Source organism: Triturus cristatus, chromosome 3_2 (genome assembly GCF_964204655.1).
Source record: "Triturus cristatus chromosome 3_2, aTriCri1.1, whole genome shotgun sequence".
Taxonomy (NCBI): Eukaryota; Metazoa; Chordata; class Amphibia; order Caudata; family Salamandridae; genus Triturus; species Triturus cristatus.
The window spans coordinates 654,945,956-654,968,104 of NC_140584.1; the positions used below are offsets into that span (position 1 = coordinate 654,945,956).

The 22,149-nt window shown below is 41.8% G+C and overlaps 1 protein-coding gene across 1 annotated transcript in view; it reads right to left on the bottom strand.

The window, feature by feature from the left end:
- Positions 1-22,149, bottom strand: part of UNC80 (unc-80 subunit of NALCN channel complex) — a 3,271,126-nt gene that overhangs the window by 2,744,040 nt on the left and 504,937 nt on the right. The window contains exons 8-9 of the mRNA XM_085648598.1: positions 20,978-21,239; positions 11,173-11,304 (exon numbers count right to left, since the gene is read on the bottom strand). Of these exons, the coding sequence (XP_085504724.1) occupies positions 11,173-11,304; positions 20,978-21,239 (394 nt within the window). The remainder of the gene's footprint in view (positions 1-11,172; positions 11,305-20,977; positions 21,240-22,149) is intronic.

Below are 22,149 nucleotides of genomic sequence, written 5' to 3' on the forward strand. Positions count from 1 at the left end.
AGCCAGACTTGCACCCAGCAATTGTGTCCTAGACAGAATTGAGAGTATTGTCACCGACTGCGAGGAAATATTGGGAGGTAACATCACGGTGATTGCTGTGGGTGACGAGGGACGGTCAGGTAATAATCCTCACAAGGTCATTCCGAACATGTTTAAAAAATAAAAAAAATCACACGCCCCAATCCCATTTCCCACAGTTCACTAATGGATGACACAAGGTTTACCTCTGCACTGGACACCCCTGTACCCCGGCCCAAACCTTCTGAGTCGGGGGGCTCCGGTCCTAAGAAAATCGGTGAGGAGTTTCTGCAATCTATCCCATGTTCTAATCGATTCTTAGCGCTGGACTCCGTAGCGGAGGCAGTAGTTAGTCCATCTAGGAGAAGGTGTGATCTTGTTAAGGCCGTGGCCCCTCTGATTCCCTGCATCTGCAAAGTATCTTTTGAGGGTCTCATGGAGAAAGTTGAAATCCTTCAAAGTGAGGTAGTCTCACTTAGAAAGATAATTGAGACTTTAAACGTTAAGCTAAGCCCTTCCCTGCCTTCCCCAACTCTCCAGTCCAAAGCTACTTCCGCTTCTGTGGCCATCCCAATCGACAGACCCCAGATTGTCTCCTCTGATAAGATATTCACTAGGGGACCACGAGGACTGTCTAATTGTGAAACCGCCCGCCTTCCTTGCCCTCTCTTCCTAATCCCAAGAGAAATTATGCGGAAAAATCAAGTTTATGCGGGCCTCATCGTAACATTGAAAATTCTAGGGGGGTTAATACTAGGGTTCCTCAAGGTCACCTACCTAACGAGCAGCATGTCCCGACCAATAACACCCGGTCATCCGGACCACATCGTACAGACAGGGTGCCAAATAATAGGAAAATAGTATATATGGCGAAAGTCCCCAAACCCTCCCCCAATCAGGGGTATGAAGGCGGAGAATCACTTCGCAATAAGGTTATACATTGGCTGCGCCATGTTAGGGGCTGTAGACCCATCATTAGGGAGGACATCATCAGCGTAAGGAGGTTATCGGACCATAACTCCCAGCACGACTGCATCGAGTTGGAATTAGTAGATGCTGCTCTGGCTGAGAACCTAGTGGCCTTGGAATTCCGCACTTCCTCCCCAGAGCCCTCGTCTATACAAATCAGGAGCACACCCCTCTGGGTTCCATCGGAGGTGAAACTCCATCTGACCCCAGGGGAACCTAGGGGGGAGTCAGGATTGGATAGGGTTGATTGACTGACATTGGCACCATGCAATGGCCACAGTGTGGTTCCTCCATTAACCTGCTCCAGTGAACACATTGTCCCAGCTGCACCCTCCTCTCTAGATATCTGTGAGAGTAGGGCAATCTATAGAAACCTGACACCATATGACATCTATGGAGATATAGGGTTAATAGACACATCAAATATGACCAAACTCAACATTCTTTCCTGGAACATAGCAGGACTAGAGAAGAAGTTATTACTCCCTGAATGGAATGCCCTAGTCAGAAAATATGAGATTTGTCTATTCCAGGAAACATGGAGTCTAAACCCCCTACATAAGTCAGGATATTCTACTTATTTTTGCCCGGCTATTAGTTCAAGTAAGGGTCGCCCATCTGGGGGTCTCCATATATGGGTTAGCACTTCCCTGAATTGGTCAATTACCACCCATAACTGTACCTCACATGATATTTTGCACCTAACAGTACGAGGAGCTCCTAACAGACCCACATTGGATCTTTTTAATATCTATGCTAGGGGCTCTAAGGGTGCCCTGGGCTCTGCAACTATTTCATCTCTGGAGAGTATGTTATCTGGCATTCCCCCTACTTTCTACATCATTGTAGGGGGTGACTTAAATTGCACGTTTGAACCGCTTGGTGAGGAGGATTTTCTTGGCACCACTGAAGAAGATGTAAAATGGGACATTCCTGCCCTTGAGTTACCCCCCATTAGAAAGTGGTCTCAGAGGGTCATCCAAATAAATGCACTCACACAGGAATTTAATCCCAGAGCGGTAAATGGGAGCTCAACCTCTGACTTACACGGGGCTCACACTTTTAATAGGATCAGCTCCCCATCTAGGATCGATTACATCCTTATGGATGTTAGGCTATGGCGAGATCTGATAGACATGGAAGTTAAACCTTCCTCAGACAGTGATCACAATCCCTTATGTTTAGAACTAAATAATGTTTGGCAGGCACATGGTGCTGAGGTAAGCTGTCGACCGCTCCTGTCAACCAGAGAAGTAATCCCCACTAACTGCTGCAGACGCCTCAAATGGCTGAAAGTTGCCACTCAGGAATATAAAATGGAAAGTATTAAGGGCATTCTGGATGCTGAGATCAGTAAATTCATGAATCTCTCTAAATCAGTGCAGGTCCAATCAAATTTCAATCTGACCTACCAAGAATTCATCACCAAATTGAGTGCCTTTTTTACTGTTGTAGGTAAAGTAGGATCCAGAGGCACCCAGGCAAAGGCTGGTAACCCCTGGTATTCCACAAAACGTAAGGAAAAAAGGGCGGCCCTTTTACTGGAAATTAGGAAAAAAGATCCCCTGGCAGTTACTAAAGCATGGAAGGAATACTCTGGGGCCCAGAGGGAGGCCAAGAAAATCTGGGATGAGAACCATTGGCAAGATTTAAAACAAGTTAAGGAGAAAGATCCGAAAGGTTTTTGGGATCTCATCAATAAAAGGGCCAGGAGTACCTCGCTCCCAATTTCTAACCATGTTACTGCTAATCAATGGCTGGAACATTTTGCTAAGTTGTATTCTGCTGTTGATAATTATCCCCTTTCCCCAGATACTGATTGCCTTCCAACCCCCAGTGTCCCCGCCCAATATCTAGATTGCTTTTAATTAGCTGAGGTGGAGACAGCAATAAATAACATAGCCCCAGGCAAGGCGGCGGGCCCAGATGGTCTCCCTGGAGATTTGCTCTTGCATGATCCTGAGACATGGGCACTCTTCATCCTATTGACGCTGAATTTAATAGGGAGGGGATCACCTGTGCCAGATTCTTGGAAAGGTGCTGAGGTGGTCCCCATCTTCAAAAAGGGGAATAGGGAGGACCTTGCCAACTACCGACCGATTAGCTTAATCGATGTGATACAGAAAGTGGTTGGCAGGGTCCTCCTTGCCAGGATTGGAACTTGGATGGAAGATAACAGCATTCTGTCCCACTTCCAAGCGGGCTTCAGGAACAAAGTGGGAACAATCGACCAGGTGTTTAGATTTTTTATGATCTATTGGAAGACAGTACTCCTGGGGAAAGTCAGTCTGTATCTGGCCTTCATAGATTTGAAGACCGCTTTTGACCTGGTACCGCGGGGGAAACTGTGGTACATTCTACAACAACTAGGTATCCCCCCCTGATCCTTGATATCATACAGCGATTGCACAATGGTAACTATGCTAAAATAAGATGGGGGTCCCAAGGGCAATTAACTGAGAGCATCGCGGTGAACAGGGGGGTCCGCCAGGGATTTGTGCTGGCACCCACCCTGTTCTCTTTATACATCAACGGGGTGGTTGATTTCCTGTGACAGGAGCCGGCAGACACTCCTTCCCTGGCTGGGGAGAAGACACCGACCCTCCTGTTCGCCGACGACACTCTCTTGATTTCAAAATCACCGGGGGGACTCCAGAGGCTCTTGAATAGGTTTGGCATCTTTTGTGAATTGCATGGGTTGACAATTAACACTACTAAAACTAAGATTATGAGCATCAACCCGTCCAAACGTTTTAAAAACAAGTTCACCTTGGATGCTGTCCCGCTGGATAATGTGGAGGGTTTTGACTACCTGGGGATTCGCATCTCAAAGGATATGAGGTGGGGTCCCCACCTAGCCAAGATGTTTTGAAACCACAAGAGGGTCTCTGGTGCCATCTTGAGAGAACAACGCCTATCTGGGTGTAGGCCAGTGGCCCCTGTGATTGCCGTCTATGATGGCAAAGCGTTTTTGTCGGCCTTGTATGGATCTGAGCTCTGGGGCTTTCAGAATGTTGGTGAACTTGTCATGTCCGAAAATAAGTTTATGAGAGACATGACTTCTCTACCTACCTCGACGCCTCTGAAGCCTTTATTCTTTGACCTGGGTAGGCATTCTATTCAAGATATAGCACGTCTGCGCCCTCTTCTTTTTTGGGCCCGCATCAGAAGGACTGCCGAATTGTCTAATTATGCGGCTGCTCTTGATGAATTGTTAATAGCCGACACAGGGAGTAAGATTAAATGGCTATCGGACCTTCGGAAACTTTTAACCGCCATTGGTCTAAAAGAGGCATGGTGCAGTCAGATCCCACCGACAAAGCAGGTCCTAAAAAGAATTTATTGGGAATGGGTGCAGACACAGGTCATTCAAAATCCCAGACTAGGGAAATTGACTGAGGGATTCTTTCAGCACAAAACCATCTGTAAAATGGAACCCTATTTGGATTTTATCCAGATCCCCAGAGATAGGGTATTATACATGAAGATGAGATTTGGGACACTCCCTACCAACAGTGTAATTGCAAGTTGGAAAGGGATAAATATGACACTTACACCTTGCCCGGGATGTGCTTATCATAACGAGTCCATTGCACATCTCTTGTTTGCCTGTCCGGCGTATAGGTGTGCCAGAAACAGGTGGCTAAAGCCGGTTTGCCAACTACTAGGACCAATGAGCCATTGCAATGCACTCCGCATACTATGTACAGATATTTCATCACTTACTTTGATATGCAGGGTGGCCAAATTCTTGGGCTGTGCTTGGCTAACAAGAAGCAAGATTTTGGCAAGGAAGCCAAATTGTCCCATTGGTCCAGACACGAATTGTGATTAGAGACCAGTCAATTGGTGGTATTAATTCTGGGTCTCTCTTTTACACAGGTTTTTGACCAACACTTATAGTTTTACACCTTTTATGGTTTTTAAAAACAAAAACAAAAAATAAAAATCATGGATTGGAAATTGCATTGCATAAGCTGTACTAGGTTATGATTTAATTGCTTTTTAAAAAACTCTGTAAATAAGTCTCTCTTTTTAATCTGAAATTGTACTGCTTTTATGATATTTTTTATATCGAATAAAGCTAAACCTGACAATAAAGCCTATTTCAGGCTGCCTGATCATTGGTACGGGAGTTGCTATTTCGGAATAGTATTCCCAAAGGTGTACCATGTGAAAAGAATCACTGGAAGCAATGAAGACGCAAAGGAACTAATATGTACTAAGAGAACTAGTTTTTCAGAAATAGTAGGTGATATATTTAGTGCATTGATACCTTCAGTGGGAGTAATTCTGAATTCACAGTAAATTTTTCAGCTATCTACAGTAATTGATCTTTTATCAACTGACACTGCTGGAGGATTGTTGATGATCAATACAGAAATGGTTGCAATTAGATCAATGCTTTTGCAAAATCGACTTGCTCTTGATATATTATTGGCAAAAGAGGGTGGAGTCTGTAAAATGCTGAAAGGGCACATTGTTGCACATACATTCCGGACAAAAGTGTTGAAATTGGAGGATATATTAAAAATATTACAAAATTGGAGGAAGATTTGAAACCACTGGAAGTTCATAGCGTATAGAAGAAATTAACAAATAGTATTACTACAATAGGGAGCTGGTTTTCTAACATAGGTAGGAGCAGAATGGGTCAGATAATATTGCCAATCTTAGGAATAACACTATTAGTCTTAGCAGTAATGATATGGTTCAAATGTTGTAAGAAAAGAAAAAGGTATGAAGTGACTGAAAATGGAAAGAAAAGAAAGTATGAGGAAATACAACTTGAAGAAATGAAAGGACATCTATATAAAAGGATGAAGGGTTTACAGTACAGAAATGAAAAAGAAGGAAATGAAAAGGTTGGAGAGGGAATTGAGATGTGCTAAAGTTGGCATCTGATTTAGGTGCTGGGAAATTAGTGATGTGTTACAGCAAACAAATGATGGACGGAATGCTGACAATGCAAACATTCTCCCCCAGTCAAAAGATCTGGGTTAAATCCATCATTCGTTTGCCCACCATGCAACCCCAGTTTGGACCCAGCCATATGCAAATCAGTCTTGACCTTGTGCCCCATGGGAACAGTCCGGACCGAACTGCCAGGTCAGGTCCTTCCTGGATGGGAAACAAGCATCCTGGGACCGGTTTCAGGGTATGTCACCCTTCTTCAGCCAGGCTAACTTAAATCCAGTGTCACAGTCAGCAAGGGAAATTAGTGATGGCATAAAATGCCATCAGAGAGGGGATTGATGGAGCAAGGACTCGTATAAAAGAGACTTGCTCGAATGCAATCTTCTCAGATAACTCGTAATACAGTCATAATTGTGTTAGTAAATACTAATAATACGTCGAAAATTCATACATTTAAGCTTATGGGAAGCTTGCTTATGTGTCGTACTAATAAGTAACCCGAGAGTGATTAAAAATGGCTGCCAACATGGGAATCTTTACTGCGCATATGTCAACTACATCTACGTAGTAATGACATACCTATGCTTTGGAGGGAAATCTTTGTAGCTACGCAATCGCTTTCAAAATGGCCGCTTGGAACTCACATGTTAATGCACATGCTTAAGCTGAAACTAAACCCTGCAAATTTAATAAAACGCTAATGCGAAAGATTTATATAAGTAAAGGGGGTTGGAGTAGAGATAGGTGGTATAAAGTGAAATCATTTAATTTTGAATTTAATATGTCTCTTTCTGATTTCTTTATTAGTTCGTATTTTGGGCCTTAAAAGACGACAAATGTCCATACCCCACGTGTCCTCCGCACATGCGTATTTGTAACCCGCCAGGGACCATGATGAATTAATTGAAACTCATCCAAGGCCACAACCTCTATTTGTCCTGGGAACAGAATCCTTTTCCTGACAGAAGAATGTAGAAGTTATAAAATTGTCCAATTTTGATCGATAAAAATGTGAACTCGGGTGGGAAATAAAGCATGGGAAATTAAATTAAGGGGCGGGAACACAGAACAATGGGCTTAAAGAAAAATATGAAACTTAGCATAGTGTGATGATCATCTCCCCTTTTGCTGTCCAATCAGAGTTAGAAGTTTCATAAATTTGAAACATTTAGGGGTGGTACATGCCATTAGAAAGGTATAATTGAGGTTGTTTAGTTAGTCAGACACCACAGCGAGACGGACAATGTTGAGAGAACGAGATGCTGTCTGAGAATTAAGAGAATACTGAAGAAGATCCATTTCCAGACTTAGAACTTTTGAGCCAATTAATTAGAAGAACATCGCGGAAGAATCAAGGAGGCACATAATAGAAGAAGCTCGCGGAAGAATCGAGGAGGAAGATAGTGTCAGAGAGGGGTGCGACGCAGGTGTCCAATCTAGAAGAGGATCTATCCAGGCCCTGAATCCTGTGTTGAGCCTTTGTCACCTGATCTGTTCCAGGGGACCCTTTCCAATTCCTTGGCCAAGGAGTTGGTTTCCACACCATTCTAGGTAACTATAATTCTGTGTAGTATGTCATTGTACTGCTCTCTCTGTTTCCTCCCTATTCAGGTTCTGTCATCGTAATAACTTTGTTTAACGATTATTCTAATTAAATTTCATTCCCTTCCTCTCCTTGGAGAAGAAGGTGTTCTAACTGTATTTTGGTTCTTGGCTCACATTAATTTACTAGATAAACTTTGAAAACTCTCCAGAGTCTGTGGTTATTTAAAGAAGGTTTATTCTATGTAATGTTTTACCTATTCAGTTAACTAAAAGGTCCATTGACTAGAGGAAAGCACATTGGATCAGAAAGGTTTGGTAAGAAATGATTAGATAAATTCATCTTACAGGTATTAGTACAATAAATTGACCCCAGTGGTAGCTACTAGCCTGTGTGAATGAATGTGTGTTTATGGGCCCAGGTAAGTATATGGTAGTTGAGTACCTGAGGTTGGTAACCCGCTGGATCAGAGGCAGAAGTGTATGCTTTGATTCGGCAGAAGTTGTGTGCTTCTACGAAACAAAAGCGCACCCCTCCACACACCTGTGATGATTGTGTTTGTTTATCCAGCTGCCTGACTTGAACTTACAGGGATAACACATGAAATACATGACATTGTAATGCTAATAAAGTATCTTAGATAACTAGATCACTTATGGCGTTTTTATGCTGTAGTTCTATGGCAGTAACACAGATGAGAGGAGGGTTGTCTTTAAGTTACGTGGATATTTAGGTCTGGTTTGACAATTAAACTGTCACCTGAACCTTTAACCTACAACAATATTATTTTACAGTTTTTTTCTTCTACACAAATACATATCCATTCTCAGCTATATATTGGTAATGCTTCATACTATCATACAGATATAAATATGATAGCTGTGGGAAAGATCTTGCCTTACATCCAACTGTACAGTCAGGATGTGTAAGATATAATTAGCTTTAATAGAAACGAGTCAGTTCTACAACTACGACAAACACCCTGCTCCACAAGGGTGTCCCTAAAAGTTTCTGGCCCTGTGGCTTTGCTTCAATTACAAAGGAAAAGAATGTTGTATCGGACCAAGTAATTATTCCATACAAACAAACACATGACCATAAGTATTTAAATCAGATGTTCATTGTGTATGTATATTGCATGGTTGAGAATTAAACATCTATGCTGCCAACATGTGCTTTGTTCCCTGGTGTTTCTCAAGGCTGAAACAAGACAAAATACAATCTTGATTACATCGATTGACCATGATGTTATGAAAATAAAATAGTAACAAAACAAATGTGAGTATATTATGCCACATGTACATCTGTATTAGTATATGAATGCACACCTATTAAGGTGATACATCTATGATGTGAATAATTCGCTTGGATTCAAGTAGAGACCATGGTAATGTTGATGTAATTGTTTTACGGTAACAGAGGGGTGATATAAGGTCTTATGCTTACATTGAAAGGCTGGAATTTTAGATTTCTCCATCAAATAGTGGTCACGGTGATCCGTGTCCTATAAGTCCCATGTTATGAATTATTGCCACCACACACTTGTGTGTCATGCTAAAATTTCCCATACATAAAACTTTGTGGCAAGATATAAGTGATATGTCTTTAAGTGCCAGTATTAGTGTATCATATGTGTGGAAAAACAAGGTGTTAGGATGGTTAAAAGAACCATGATTGGTCAAATATTCATACCTAATGTGGAGGAATAAATCAAAGATTATGGTAGATGAAGCTGTAATACAACATATTTAAGTATAAATTAGTGGGTGTATAATGAGGCTAGTCATCACCTGAAAATATTTAGGGTGTTTGAAATAGGAGTGCAGAGAAATATTACTTACAAGGTGAGTAATAGAATGTCCACATAAAAAGGTTTATGTGTAGATCCTGAGGAAGAATGTCAGTGTGTCGTTGTCCAAAAAAAGGTTGGAAAATTAACCCAGTAGACCCCATCGTAATACTGTGAAAATATAGAAAACTCGGAGGCAATCTATTATGATCCAAAAATAGGTAGTAAATGGCATAAACATAAGTGTAAATGAAAAGAGAAGGATATAACTACATAAAAAATAGGTACTAGGGATACTTCTATTCAGAAGCTCTGTGGTTTCTGCTTCAAGAAGCAGGAGTGGTTGCTGTGTATTAAGTGCCTCTCCCAAAGTAAAGTGTAGGAGGAAGGCAAACCTGAGGCTAGGCCTTTAGTACCTATAACAAACATGAAAATGCTGAAAAGTGAGTCACATATTATGAGAGTAAAGCATATGGGTGGCTCACGGCCGAATGAACACATTAAAAAAGATAAAACTGTAAAGAGCTGACCTGTAGCTTTGTGGGACTAGTATGTATGACTAGATGGAAACGAAAGCAGATGCTGTGCTTTAAGCATATGCTGTCTGAAGAGTGGAAGGGACAGGAAGCAGTAGTAGAAATTGAGGACGGACAAGAGTATGTGTAACCAGTGTTGCTCTAAAGGCTGTTACAAGGAGGGTCATATTGCAATGGCAATGTACACCGTAACACTGCACCCGGATAACTATGTTTGAACAGTAAGAATTAGACCGCAAACCGGGGTCAATCGATGTAATCAAGATTTTATTGAGTTTCATATCAGCCTTGAGAAAGTCTGAAGGATGAAACACGTGTTGGCTGTACAGACATTACAGTACAATATTCCTTTAAATCCAGACCTATTGGCATTGCAAATGCTTGTTTTTTGCTACCCTTGACTTTTGAGTGTTTTTCTTTAGGCATAGCTAGAGTGAGCTTTTGGCTCCACTCAGTTCGACGATCCTGCCTGCTCCAAGAGACTTTCCTCTTCCAGCATCGAAATAATATTTTTGGTACGGATTCTGAATAATGAATATCTACCACTGTCACCTCTTTGATGCCTGATCCATACTATTCTCTTTGAGTGTGTTCAGTTTCTTTAATTGCAGTCTTCCGATTCTGATAGCCCCAGATCCTTAGGGGAAATATCTTTGGTCTGTGACATAGCATGATGTACTTACCTTTGCTTCTCCCTTGTCTTTAAAGTTCATGGTTGGAACGCTGAACAAGTTTGACACGCTTAGAACTCATAGTCCTTGGGTAGGCATGGCCTGTGTGGCTAACTTATGATGGCACTAAGGGCAAAATGTAAACAGTTTTTTCCCTATCACTCTCTCCCTCGATGTTGCTGACGCTCAACATTAAAGTGAAACTATCTCATCAGTAGGCGATGCACACAAAAAAATGTTATGCCTTTGGATACAGCTCGCCGACCCAATGCAGATATGTGATTCTAAAGGATGACATCAAAAAAAATCGCACTACATTTTTTTCAGTATTTTTATGCAAGAAATTACATTTAAAAGGGGATGTATTCCTCTGACAATTTGCATACATATAGCTTTTGCATGCATCTTGACCGAGGCTCGAAAACTTTGATAAAAGGCAGCATTGGTAATGTGAGGTATGTAAACAGTCCCTAAAAATTCTTCTTTTTGATTACCTGTAAAGTGTTTGATTAATTACCTTTTTTTATCTACCTGTATTATGATTATGGCTGATTGATATTTTCCTCCACACAAGGAACACTACACTGCCTTGGTTCCAAGAGCACAACATTTCTTGACTTTAAAGACCAAAACCAATAATCGTTAGCACATGAACCATGTACAATGTTTACTAGAAAAAAGGCAACAGCTTGTGCTGAAGACAGATATAAATTCTGTGTGACCTCTTACCTTCTTGAATAGGTTCATCCCTAGGTCTGATGCTAGGTCTGGAACAGCTGATCTACGCAGGTTGGAGAGTGACACCTTAGCAAATGCCTCAGAGCTGAGAGATCTGTCCTCCTCATTACACTTTGTAAGATCCTTTATTTGCACAATGAACCCAAAGGGAAGAAAAGTTGGAAAAGGGATGGTGAGCCACATTACAGACTATTAATCCCAGTCAACAATGCCACCTAGCTCCCAAAGACTATGCAACTGAGAGTCCTATGTTCTCTTGCCAGCAAATATTTTCTAGAGTTCATACTCAATTGACAGTTTTCAGGATATTGCAGTAAGAGGAACACTCAGAATGAACAGAAGGCCTCACTCAGTTCAAATAGACGACAAATGTGCTAACAGTTTATACCTAAGAAAGAAGGTAAGTTATTTTGCGTGAATAGGCCCTGGCTGTGTATGTTCCCCAATGGACAGTGTTATCACAATGCATAACCCATTCATTCTGCTTTTGATTTTAAATAAGGCATCTGTGTCAATGTTAAATATTTCTGAATCCCATATTTGTGCTCCAATGGTGCCACTGACATCACCTTACTAGCTATTCACACTACTTACTGAAGTACACCACAGGCGCTATTGTGAACAACTAAAAAATAAATTCTTAAATCCTTCCTAAAAGCCTTCATAACAGGAATTCTTAATAAAAGGAGATCTGGCAAGGACAGTAGTGAGTTTATAGAAGAGAAGAAATCTGCATGCCTGAGCTAGATAGAGTTTGAAGGTAAGGTATTTTTGCCTCTTCGTGACATAAGTTGGGTTGATATCTTTTGGCTGACACCAAATGCAGATTTATTTCCACTTAAAGCATAGGCTTTAAGTGGAAGGTCTTTTTGCTTTGCTCAAAATATTAATTCAGTATTTACAGAGATTCAAGAGACAGAATTGCAGGTATTCTGGAGCTAACCTGCTAAATTAAATGTGTCAGTTTGAGGTGGTAAACTGGCCTGCAGTCTGGATAGCAGGTTTGCTCAAAGTTGTAGCCTCTTGTGAGGCCTCACAGACATCTGTGGAAAGTCAGAATTGCCATTACGCCCTCACATGTCCTCCTCGTCCCAGTCCTTACACATGTGAGGCAATCCTGCCTCCCGACCGGCTATCTTAATGCTAGTATTTTTTTAATGTTTATTACATAAACCCCTCCCACCCACCGCCATGCCTGTTTTTTTTCCTGTTCGACTGACATGCTGTCTGTCAGAGGGCTAGGTTTTGTTCCTCCGGAGCTGCCATGCTGTGAGTGTTTGTTGCTTTATTTTGCATTTCTCTGACTGTGTGTTGCGACTTGACCCGGCTTTTCTCCCTAAGGTCTCCTACAAGTTCCATTTGCAGCAAGAGGTGGTTCTTCCTGATTTTCCTGGGGATGGGCATGCTCTTGTTCCTTCTACCTTGGATGTTCGCTGAGCCCTTCAGGTTTACCTACAGCGTTCCCTGGGATTTCACCTGTCTCCTGCCCTGTTTTTGTCCTGTGGTGGTGTGCCTAAGGGGAACAAGGTGTCTACTTCCACCATCAGTCAGTCGGTGGGTGCGTTTGATGTTTTGCCAGTCCTAAAAGTCTGTGGGTCTGCCTCCTCCGGCTCATATTCAGGGGCATTAAACGTGTTTGGTGTCCGCTTCCAGGACTGAGGCGGCTGGTGTTTCTATCCAGGAGATTTGTAGGGTGGCTACCCATCATACTTTTGTCTGGCATTATTGCCTTGATGTCATTCATGCCTGTGTGGACAATTTTGCTGCTGGCATTATGAACGCTGCTGTGTCTCAATCTTGTTTCTGAATGAAACTTTGTATATCTGCAGGGGTCCCTAGTGTCATGTGTTTTCTTGATGTTGTTGCTTGTGAGGTCCTCACTTGTGTAAGGACTGGGACGAGGAGGACATATGAGGGGATAATGTGTTGTTACTTACCAGTAATCTTCATTACCCCGATTATGGTCCTTCTCGTCCCAGTCATGTTCCCTCCGTCCCTCCACACCGCTTTGGCTGTGTCTGGTCTTGTCGATAATAGGCATGGATGTGGGTGGGAGGGGTTTATGTAATAAACATTTTAAAAATACATGCCGTGAGATAGCCTTTCGGGAGGCAGGATTGCCTCACTTGTGTAAGGACTGGGATGAGGAGGACCTTAATCGGGGTAATGAAGATTTTCGGTAAGTAACAACATATTCTCTCAGCTACCCCACGGCAATCAGAATCACTCAGACTTTAGAATGTTTTAGCAGAAACTACGTTGTTGCAAACAGGAAAGCTGGTCTGAAAGCAATAAAAAATCGCCTGTGTGGGCATTTTCTTTTCTTTCTGTTTTTGCTGTTGAAAATGGTTTATTGGAAAGAGGAGCTAACAGAGAAAACATAATTAGAAATATTATGATTTATAACTCATTTATGGTTTTCTTAGGTCACCTTGCCCACAACATTCACTTGTACAATGTTGATGCCTGAAAGGTGGATAACTTTAAATGCCAGATTTGCTGCAATGATCTGCCTCCTAATTGTCTCACCATCTAATGAAAGTGTTATTAATCTTGTGCTTCTTTGCTTGCTCGGACAGTACATAGTAGTTGAGTTATTTGTCTGTATTAGAACTTGGCTGTGAGAAATAGTGAGAGATGACAAGAAAGTCTCAAGGTCTATATGAAACAATTATTTCCAGAAGATTGATGCTTTCTTCTGGGACCAGACTCTTTAACAATCTTTTGAATATAATGTGATGGAAAGGTACCCCCACAATCACATTGTTTCTCTGAGATCACTATGGTAGGGATTCAAGTGCTGACTGGGTGATGACAGGTGTATCTTCCTAGGAAACATTTATCTGATGCTCCTGATCCTCCATGCATGGCAGCAGCTGCCTCATAATCAGCCTGGTATTCAGAACAATGAAAACTTACGATGCTATGAAACCTCAGATTTATTATATTTGTTGAGCATGGAGCACTGAGTCTTTTTTTTTTTATTAAAAGAGACATTTCTGCTATTGTGGTAACACTCTTTCCTCTAAGGAAATGCTTTTCCTACTCAAATATCCAAGGTTGGTGTTTCATGCTTCAGTATTTACACAGGTTCATTTTGAATGGCTGACAAGGAGTATACAATTGTAGAAGTTATGCGATGTTTTATGAGGACAGCTGGCCATGGTAAGCCACCTAGCTAGCTGCAGGTCCATGCAAATCTGCTGTCTCAGTAAGCAGGCAAAAGTCACCAACATGTAGCTCAAGACTGTGCAGGTGCAGATTTAAGGACGAGTGGTAAGACTTAGTACCTATCGGTAATGTGGTGTGCTCACCACAAACCTCATGAATATTTTGTGCTTCTTCGCTACCGAGATATGAAAATAAGTATCCTGATAGTTAAGCACATACCTCATTCCAATTACAACTGTTTGGTGTAAAGCGAATGTTCATAATCTTTCCTTCATGATCGATTTTTATGTGTTTTCTTGGTTCAGGATTGACCTGTATCCTTTATTGAACATTTCTCCTGAATCAGAAAGTATAACATAGATTCTCTTTCCTTTCTGAAGACTACCTTTTCTCAGAAATGAATTGCTTTCTGTCTGAAGTAATTGTATATTGAGATTGGGTGCTTTCTTTGGAGGGAGTGATTGAAGCAAAATTTTGAAAAAAAGGTCATAATCATTTTTCACAATACTACCCACCTGTCCCCAGATACACTTTGCCATTCTTGCAGATGATTTGTAATACTCCCCAACTGAATTAACCAAAGGAGGAAATTGCCCTGTTAGAACAAGGGATTTGCCAGTGAGGCTGATGGCTGATGACGTCTGATGCCTCTTGATTGCTGTCTCTGTTGGTATTATTGGCACCATTGCAACTGTGGCAGCTCACTGTGTCACTGAGAGGCTGAACCCTATTGTTGCTGGTGAAATCAAATCACCTGTATCTTGAGTAATAAGATGTCAGGAATCTTTGAATTTCCTTGAGCCCTACAGCTCTGTGGGCCTCCATCTCTGTTATCTTGTTCAGCATCGCTTCATTGGTATGAAGGAGAAAGAGAGGTGGATCTGTAAAAGGGAGATTCATTATTTATAATTGGTCCTCATGTTTTAGATTTGTTAGCCTCAATCAAGATGATCTCCTAACAGCCAGACTAAGGCAATATTTATATGTTGCTAGATTCACAGTCTACTTATTACTTTATTCTTTAAACGCCTTCCATGCTGAGGATAGCTTGAAGTTGTCCTCACGCACAGTAGGCGTGTGCCGAGCTGACCTCACATATGAGACGGAAAATACCTCTGGTGTGCACAATAGAGGGAGTTCCTTTTTCTTCAGCCTCAGGAGCTGGGGAAGTTCCTCCCCAGCAGCAAAAAGCTTTTTTTTCAGTGTAATGATGGTTGGCGTGCATGGCACGCTGACATCATTACATTGTAAGTAAAAGTGAAATGAGACAATCAACTCATTTCGCTTTCACTGCTGTGGTGCTCGGGCTGAGATGCCGCCGAGCAATTCCGGGGCTTGGTGGCCATCTAGAGAAACCTACCAAACCCAGACATTTCAGAAAACTAGACACTCAGGGAAGTCCAGGGAGGTGTGTCTTGCATGGATCACCCAATGAGGTGGTACCATTTTTATCAGAAGACTTGGGGGGATTCTGGGTGGAAGGAAGTTTGTGGCTCCCTGCAGATTCCAGAACTATCCATCACAGAAATGTGAGGAAAATGTTTTTTTTCCGTCAAATTTAGAGGTTTGCAAGGGATTCTGGGTAAAATAACCTACTGGGAGTCATGCAATTCACCCCATCCTGGATTCTCCTAGATGTTTAGTTCTTAAAGATGTAGAAGTTGCTGGGGTTCCCTAGGTGACAGCTGAGCTAGGGTCAAAAATCCACAGCTACACACTATGCAAAAAACAGGTCAGTTTTTCGTGGTAAAATGTGATGTATCCATGTTGCGTTTTGGGCCATTTTCTCTTGCAGCTACTAGGCCTACCCACACAAGTGAGGTATCATTTTTCTCAGAAGACGTAGGGGAATGCTAGGTGGAAGGAAGTGTGTGGCTCCCCACCGATTCCAGAACTTTTCATCTCAGAAATGTGAGTAAAATGGGAATTTTTAAGTCACTCTATGAGGTTTGCAAGGGATCTCAGGTAAAACAACCTAGTGGAAGCCATACAAATCACTCCATCCTAGATTCCTCTAGGTGTCTAGTTTTACAAAATGTACAGGTTTGCTAGGTTTCTCTAGGTGCCGGATGAGCTAGGGCCCATAATTCACAGCTAGGCACTTTAAAAAAAGGGTCAGTTTTCAGTGGAAAAATGTGATGTGTCCATGTTGCGTTTTAGGGCTTTTTCTGTCACAGGTACTATCCCTACCCACACAAGTGAGGTACCATTTTTATCTGGAGACTTATGAGAAAATAGAATAGTAGAACAAGTGTTATTATCAATTGTTTTTCTCTGCACAAAGAGTAAGAAAGACGACATTTTGAGAAATGCCCTCCAACTCACATGCTAGTATTGGACAAATAGGCTATCTCCGAGTAACATGGCAAAATTGTGGTAATTTTTTATTTTTTTATTCAAGTCTGCCTGTTCCTGAAAGCTGGAAAGATGGTGATTTTAGCACTACACACTTTTCGTTGTTGCCATATCCAGTAAAAACATAAGACAGACACTTTCTCCTGCAGCACTCTTTTTCTATTTAAAAAAAATGTAGCTATATTTTGGGTAATATCTCTGTCGCTCCAGGGGAATCCTCAAACCCTGGGTACCTTTACAATTCCCAGGATGTTGGGAAATAAGAAGGCACATTTGGAGTGTGTTGGAAAGTGGGTTATTAGTAGTGGTAAATATATATTTGATACTGCCAATATTACCGCTAACACCATATAGGGCTCAGAATAGGTCTTAGAAAATTATTCCCGTGCTCAACCCTTGGCTTGGCTGCGAGCAGGCAGGCTTAACTTCAAAGAAAGGTATGTAAGCATCTAAAAACATCAATGCAGTAAATAATTAAGACACAATACTTAATATAAATCCAACACCAATTTATAAAACTAGGAAACTTTTATATCATTAAAATGACACCAAAACAAAAAGAATCCAAAGTAGGGAACCAGAGATATGAATTTTTAAAGATTTAGCACAATATAGCACATAGAAACCTATAGCGCCTATTGGAATATCTGGTAGCGCTAGACCGGGACAAAGTCAAAGTTTCAGGCCAACCACGATGGAGCTCTATGCGGCTACCCCTCGCGGTAGGTCTTGGTCAAAGTTTTTACCTTCTTTGAGGGTCCCAAAGTGTCCAAAACGTACTCCCAAGGTTCTGGAATCTCCACAATGGTCCTTGAAAGTTTGTGACTTCAATTCCCACAATCCACTTAGGCAAAACCCTTACAAACCCACTGGTAGGCTGGGGGGATTCTTGGTGGTGATGGTCCAGGTGAGATCTGTTAACCTGTAGCTTGCAAGGAGTCCACTCTTTAGTCCTTTTAAAGCAGGTTTGATCCACCGGGCTGTAGTTCCAGATTGTGCAGCAGGCACAGTCAGTCAGAGTGCAGGGCCTGACTGGTACAAATCAAACTTCCAGCATGGACTCTACTTCTTCCTTAAGTTTCCAGCAGCAGATCTGAGAGCCTCTGCCCCTCTCAGATACTTATTCTAAGTTCTCTGGGTCAAGTAGGAGGGCACTCCTGTCCAATGGGGTGCAGGGCAACAACCCGGAACATGAACATATCCTTTAAAGTGTGGCACTATAGTCTGCCAGAGAGCACTATTTGTCCCAAATTCAACATAACTGATTTTCAGCAGAGACACAAGATCTGTCTAGGCCCCCCTTCAGGATGGTTCCCCTCCATATTGTCCCTCCCTTTGGCATCTGCTCATTCTTTCCTTAATACTGCCATCTGGCTGGTGTGCAGGGGTGTAAATGAAACCGGCTTCTCTTACCTGTCTCCTCATTCTATTGAGGAATATTGTTTACAACCCCTCCCCCTGCTCTTGCATTCCTATGTAGCAGAACCCTGCCCCCTCAGAATGGCTCTCTAACCCCAGAGGCGACTTATCACATCATCAAAACAGCCTGACTAATCCACTTAACTCTGACCAATTAGGACAGACCACTAGAAGGCTGAATTGTGGCTTAGAGACAAGAAAGTCTTATAGCTTTTTATCTGTACATATTAGGATAAATTCAATAATAGTGTATTGTTGGATTCATCAATACCATTTGAGGAAGAACTTGGATGATATTTTTTATGACATCCTAGATGTTAGTTATCATTTAATAACTTCTTGCATTTTAACCTATGTGGCTGGGGATGTGCAATGGGGAAAATGAACTGGGCAATTTCTCCAACATCAGGTCTTTTATAAGGTCCCTGCCTATATCTACAGGACCCAACACCCCTGGGATACCTAGGGGAGACTTTAAGGGTTCGGAATATGTAGAAAGATAGCAGATCATCACTCTTCAATGATCCTAGCACAAATGTCGATTTTGGGAAGCACTTCACTGCAATGTGGGGAGTGAAATGTGTAATTTCAGTTACCCACTGGCATATAAAAAACATTTTATAAGGATCTTTCTTATAAATACCTGTCCCCCACCCCTGGAACACCTATGGGAGACCCTGGGGCTAAATAATAAGCCAAAACATTGCAGTTTATTAATTGTAAGGTGGCCCAAACACCAAAGTTGAGTTTGGGCACACTTTGCATTTTAAATGCAGTTTTGCAACACTGACCTCAGGCCTCAGCAAGGCACGCATGCGTGTGAAGAAAGAGCTGCTGGTCTCTAAACTGCCCTGCCCTATTATGTACTAGTACCTTATTGGGGAGGTCAAGCCAATCATAGGGGTCCCCTAACCAATATGTGCACCCTATTGTATGTAGGTGTTTCACTGTAATTCAAGGGTCTTTTCAGCGTAACACCGACCCTGGGTCTGGTTAGCCAGAGTCCAGGGACAGTCAGAGTGAGTTACCACCAGTACCTGTCAGTAAAAAATGGGGGATGCCCAGGACACAAGGATGACTATGCAACAGTGTGGATAGCTGATATGGGAAAAAGTGATGGAGGGCTATGCACGAATTATCCCAAATATCCAAAAATGACTTAGCACTATTGGGGGGGAGGCCTAGCAGAGAAAGGGTTAAGGACTTCTCTGAAGTCGTGTCGTCTGTCTTTTAGAAGGTTCTTTTGAAATTTCCGCATAAGCATCTCTCAGATACCCTGATGCTGTAGCTCTGGCTGTCTTGAAAGTTATGTCTGCATGCTGTGCACTTTTCTCCCCATGGCATCCAGCCTTATACTATAATGTCCGGATGTACTGAAGTAATCAAAGCTGAGTACAAGTCATATGTTCTGGAGAGATGATTACAAGATCTGGATGAGGATCCCCTTGAAGGAAAGTCAGCTCTGGCCAAGGGGGCAAGCATTTTTTTCCATTTACTGGGAATCACAGTATTTGTAGTGGCTGTGGTGAGATTCATTTTCATGGCCGACTTCAAAAAGCTAAGTACCATCAAAAGTATATTTTTTCAGAAGGGACGGTAAATGCACATACTTCTGCTTAACTTTTCTCAGTAGCTCATTTTTTAAAGGAGTTCTCTTTCAACCTTTTCGCACACAAGATGTTATAATTTGATACTCAGGAGGTTGTGGAAGGGCATGAGATTTTTTAGAGTTTCCTGGAATGGCATGAGGACCACATCTTTTTTGGTGGTGAAAGCACATAATTAGATTAGCTTGGTGAATGTAACAACCTTGATAGAGGGGGCTCAGTATTCAATATACTCTATGCAGACAATAAGCAGCGTGGCAAAGGTGAAAGGTGGTTGTCAATAGCTGCCGAATCAAGCCCTGGTTATACGTCATTAAGCATTCCAATCAATGAAGGTTGGTAATGACTTTTTAATTTTGGGCCAGATGTATGACCATTTTTAGTGGTTGCAAGCGGGAAATCGCGCCATTGGCGACCACTAAAAATGGTTGTAGCATGTACACAGCCAATTTTGCGACTCAGTAACCTATTACCGACTGACAAAATAGGGTTTGCGAGTCGCTATTAGGAAGGGGCATGCCGAGTGTGTCTCTTCCTAATAGCGAGTCGCAGGGGAATGTATGATTATTTTGGACTGCAAATGCAGTCGCAAAAAGAAATTGCGGTTACCACCAACTTCGAGTTGGTGATAAGCCATTCACAAACGGGAAGAGGTCCCCTAGGGACCCCTTCCCTTTGTGAATGTTTTAAAAAATATTTTTTAAAAGCAGGAACTGGTCCCATGGACCCCTGCCTGCCGTTAAAAAAATTAAAAGAAAACGTTTAATTTTTTTTCTTTTAAAGAAAAACGGCCTCCATTTGAAAAAAATACATTACTTCATTAAAAAAAGCAAATACAGACATGGTGGTCTGCTGTCCCCAGCAGGCCACCATCTCTGATATGTGAGATTCCTAAGGGATCGCAAATTGTGATCTAACTTATTAATATTAATGAGGTCGGTCTTAGCGACCCCATTAAGAACGTCAAACAGTGTTTGAGACACTGTTGTACATTCCATCTTGCGAGTCACAAATTGCGAGTCACAAATCGTTGCAATTTGAGACTCGCAAAATGGAATGGTTATACATGTGGCCAAGTTTCTTAATGCGAAAGTACTCAATCAACCAAACAAGACTGACTCACTTTTATTCTAAATACGATCTTTGACAGACAGCTGAGCAATGATACATGCATCATTGCTGTATGAAGGCATTAGCCACCTCTTGCTTTGGTCAAGGTATGCCAGTTATGCAGTGCTCCTTACTTGTGTTTTGTGAGTATTCACCAAGGAGGGGGCTGCAGCAACCATTGAACTGCTCCGAGGTCGGGGAAGAGGTGCAATGTCTGGCTCTTGGGGTTTCTCTGGCTTCTCCTCCAGCATTTGCCGCAGTCGCTGAAAGTAGTACATCAGGGACCACTGTGTGCCTTCCTCAGACCAGTGTGGCTGCAGTAGACATCGCAATACAGCCACATCAAAGTAGGTGGCATGGCGGGACTTTTGGCATGGAGGTATCACTACAGAAACTCTGATTGAAATAAAAGATACAAGGAAAATGATTACCAATACTGAGCTTTAAAGGTATATATCAATGTCATTATAGGTATAATTGTGTAGTTCTCTCTTATATACCAGCACAGACAAACCTCCGATGCCTCTCTTTACATCAAATAATTTAGAAAGAAACTGAGAGAAAGAAGTGTGTTTTTCATATTTAACATACTGCAAATTAACATTTATGAGAAGTGCATATACAAATACAGCAAGCATTGGCAATGCAAGTACGTCTAGCCATTTGGCTACAACTGCAGACCTTTTGACTGTGCAGTAGGAGCAACAAGGAAGAAAACAAAAGCGCATCTGTATGCTTGAAAAACAAAGTTGTTCATTACTTAAATATTTACAAAGAAATACATTTTATATGTGGCATCCTCATAGATCCAGAGGTTATCCAAGAAAATCCCTGTTAGACAGCAAGGAGAGAGTCTGACCTTTTATGTACACTTCCATGCTGATTTTCTTCCTAATCCTAAAAAATCCCAAAACATCCTTAGTCAAGCATTTGTAGGCCCTTCAATTAATAACATATATTCACCATAGCTGCAGCAATAGGCTTTATAAATCACCCTTTCAGTCTTTGTGCACCAATCTGCATTTCTGTACCACAATTCTGTTTTAGGTGCCTCAGAACTGTTTCATCTAAGTGTAACATCACTGCTGGCCAAGTTTATGAACAGTTTCTGATCCCTTGTCAGATTTAGTTTTTGTGAAGTGCTGATTAACGTCAAGTTATGTGCAAGCCTTAATGATCTGCCAATCACACCCTCTGTGTTTTTTTCAGTATCGGACCAGTCTGCCCAAATAGTGGAACCTTCTTGCAATGTCTGTTAATAAGTTCACATCTACCCCTGGCACCTGTCATTACTAGCCCTTTTAAA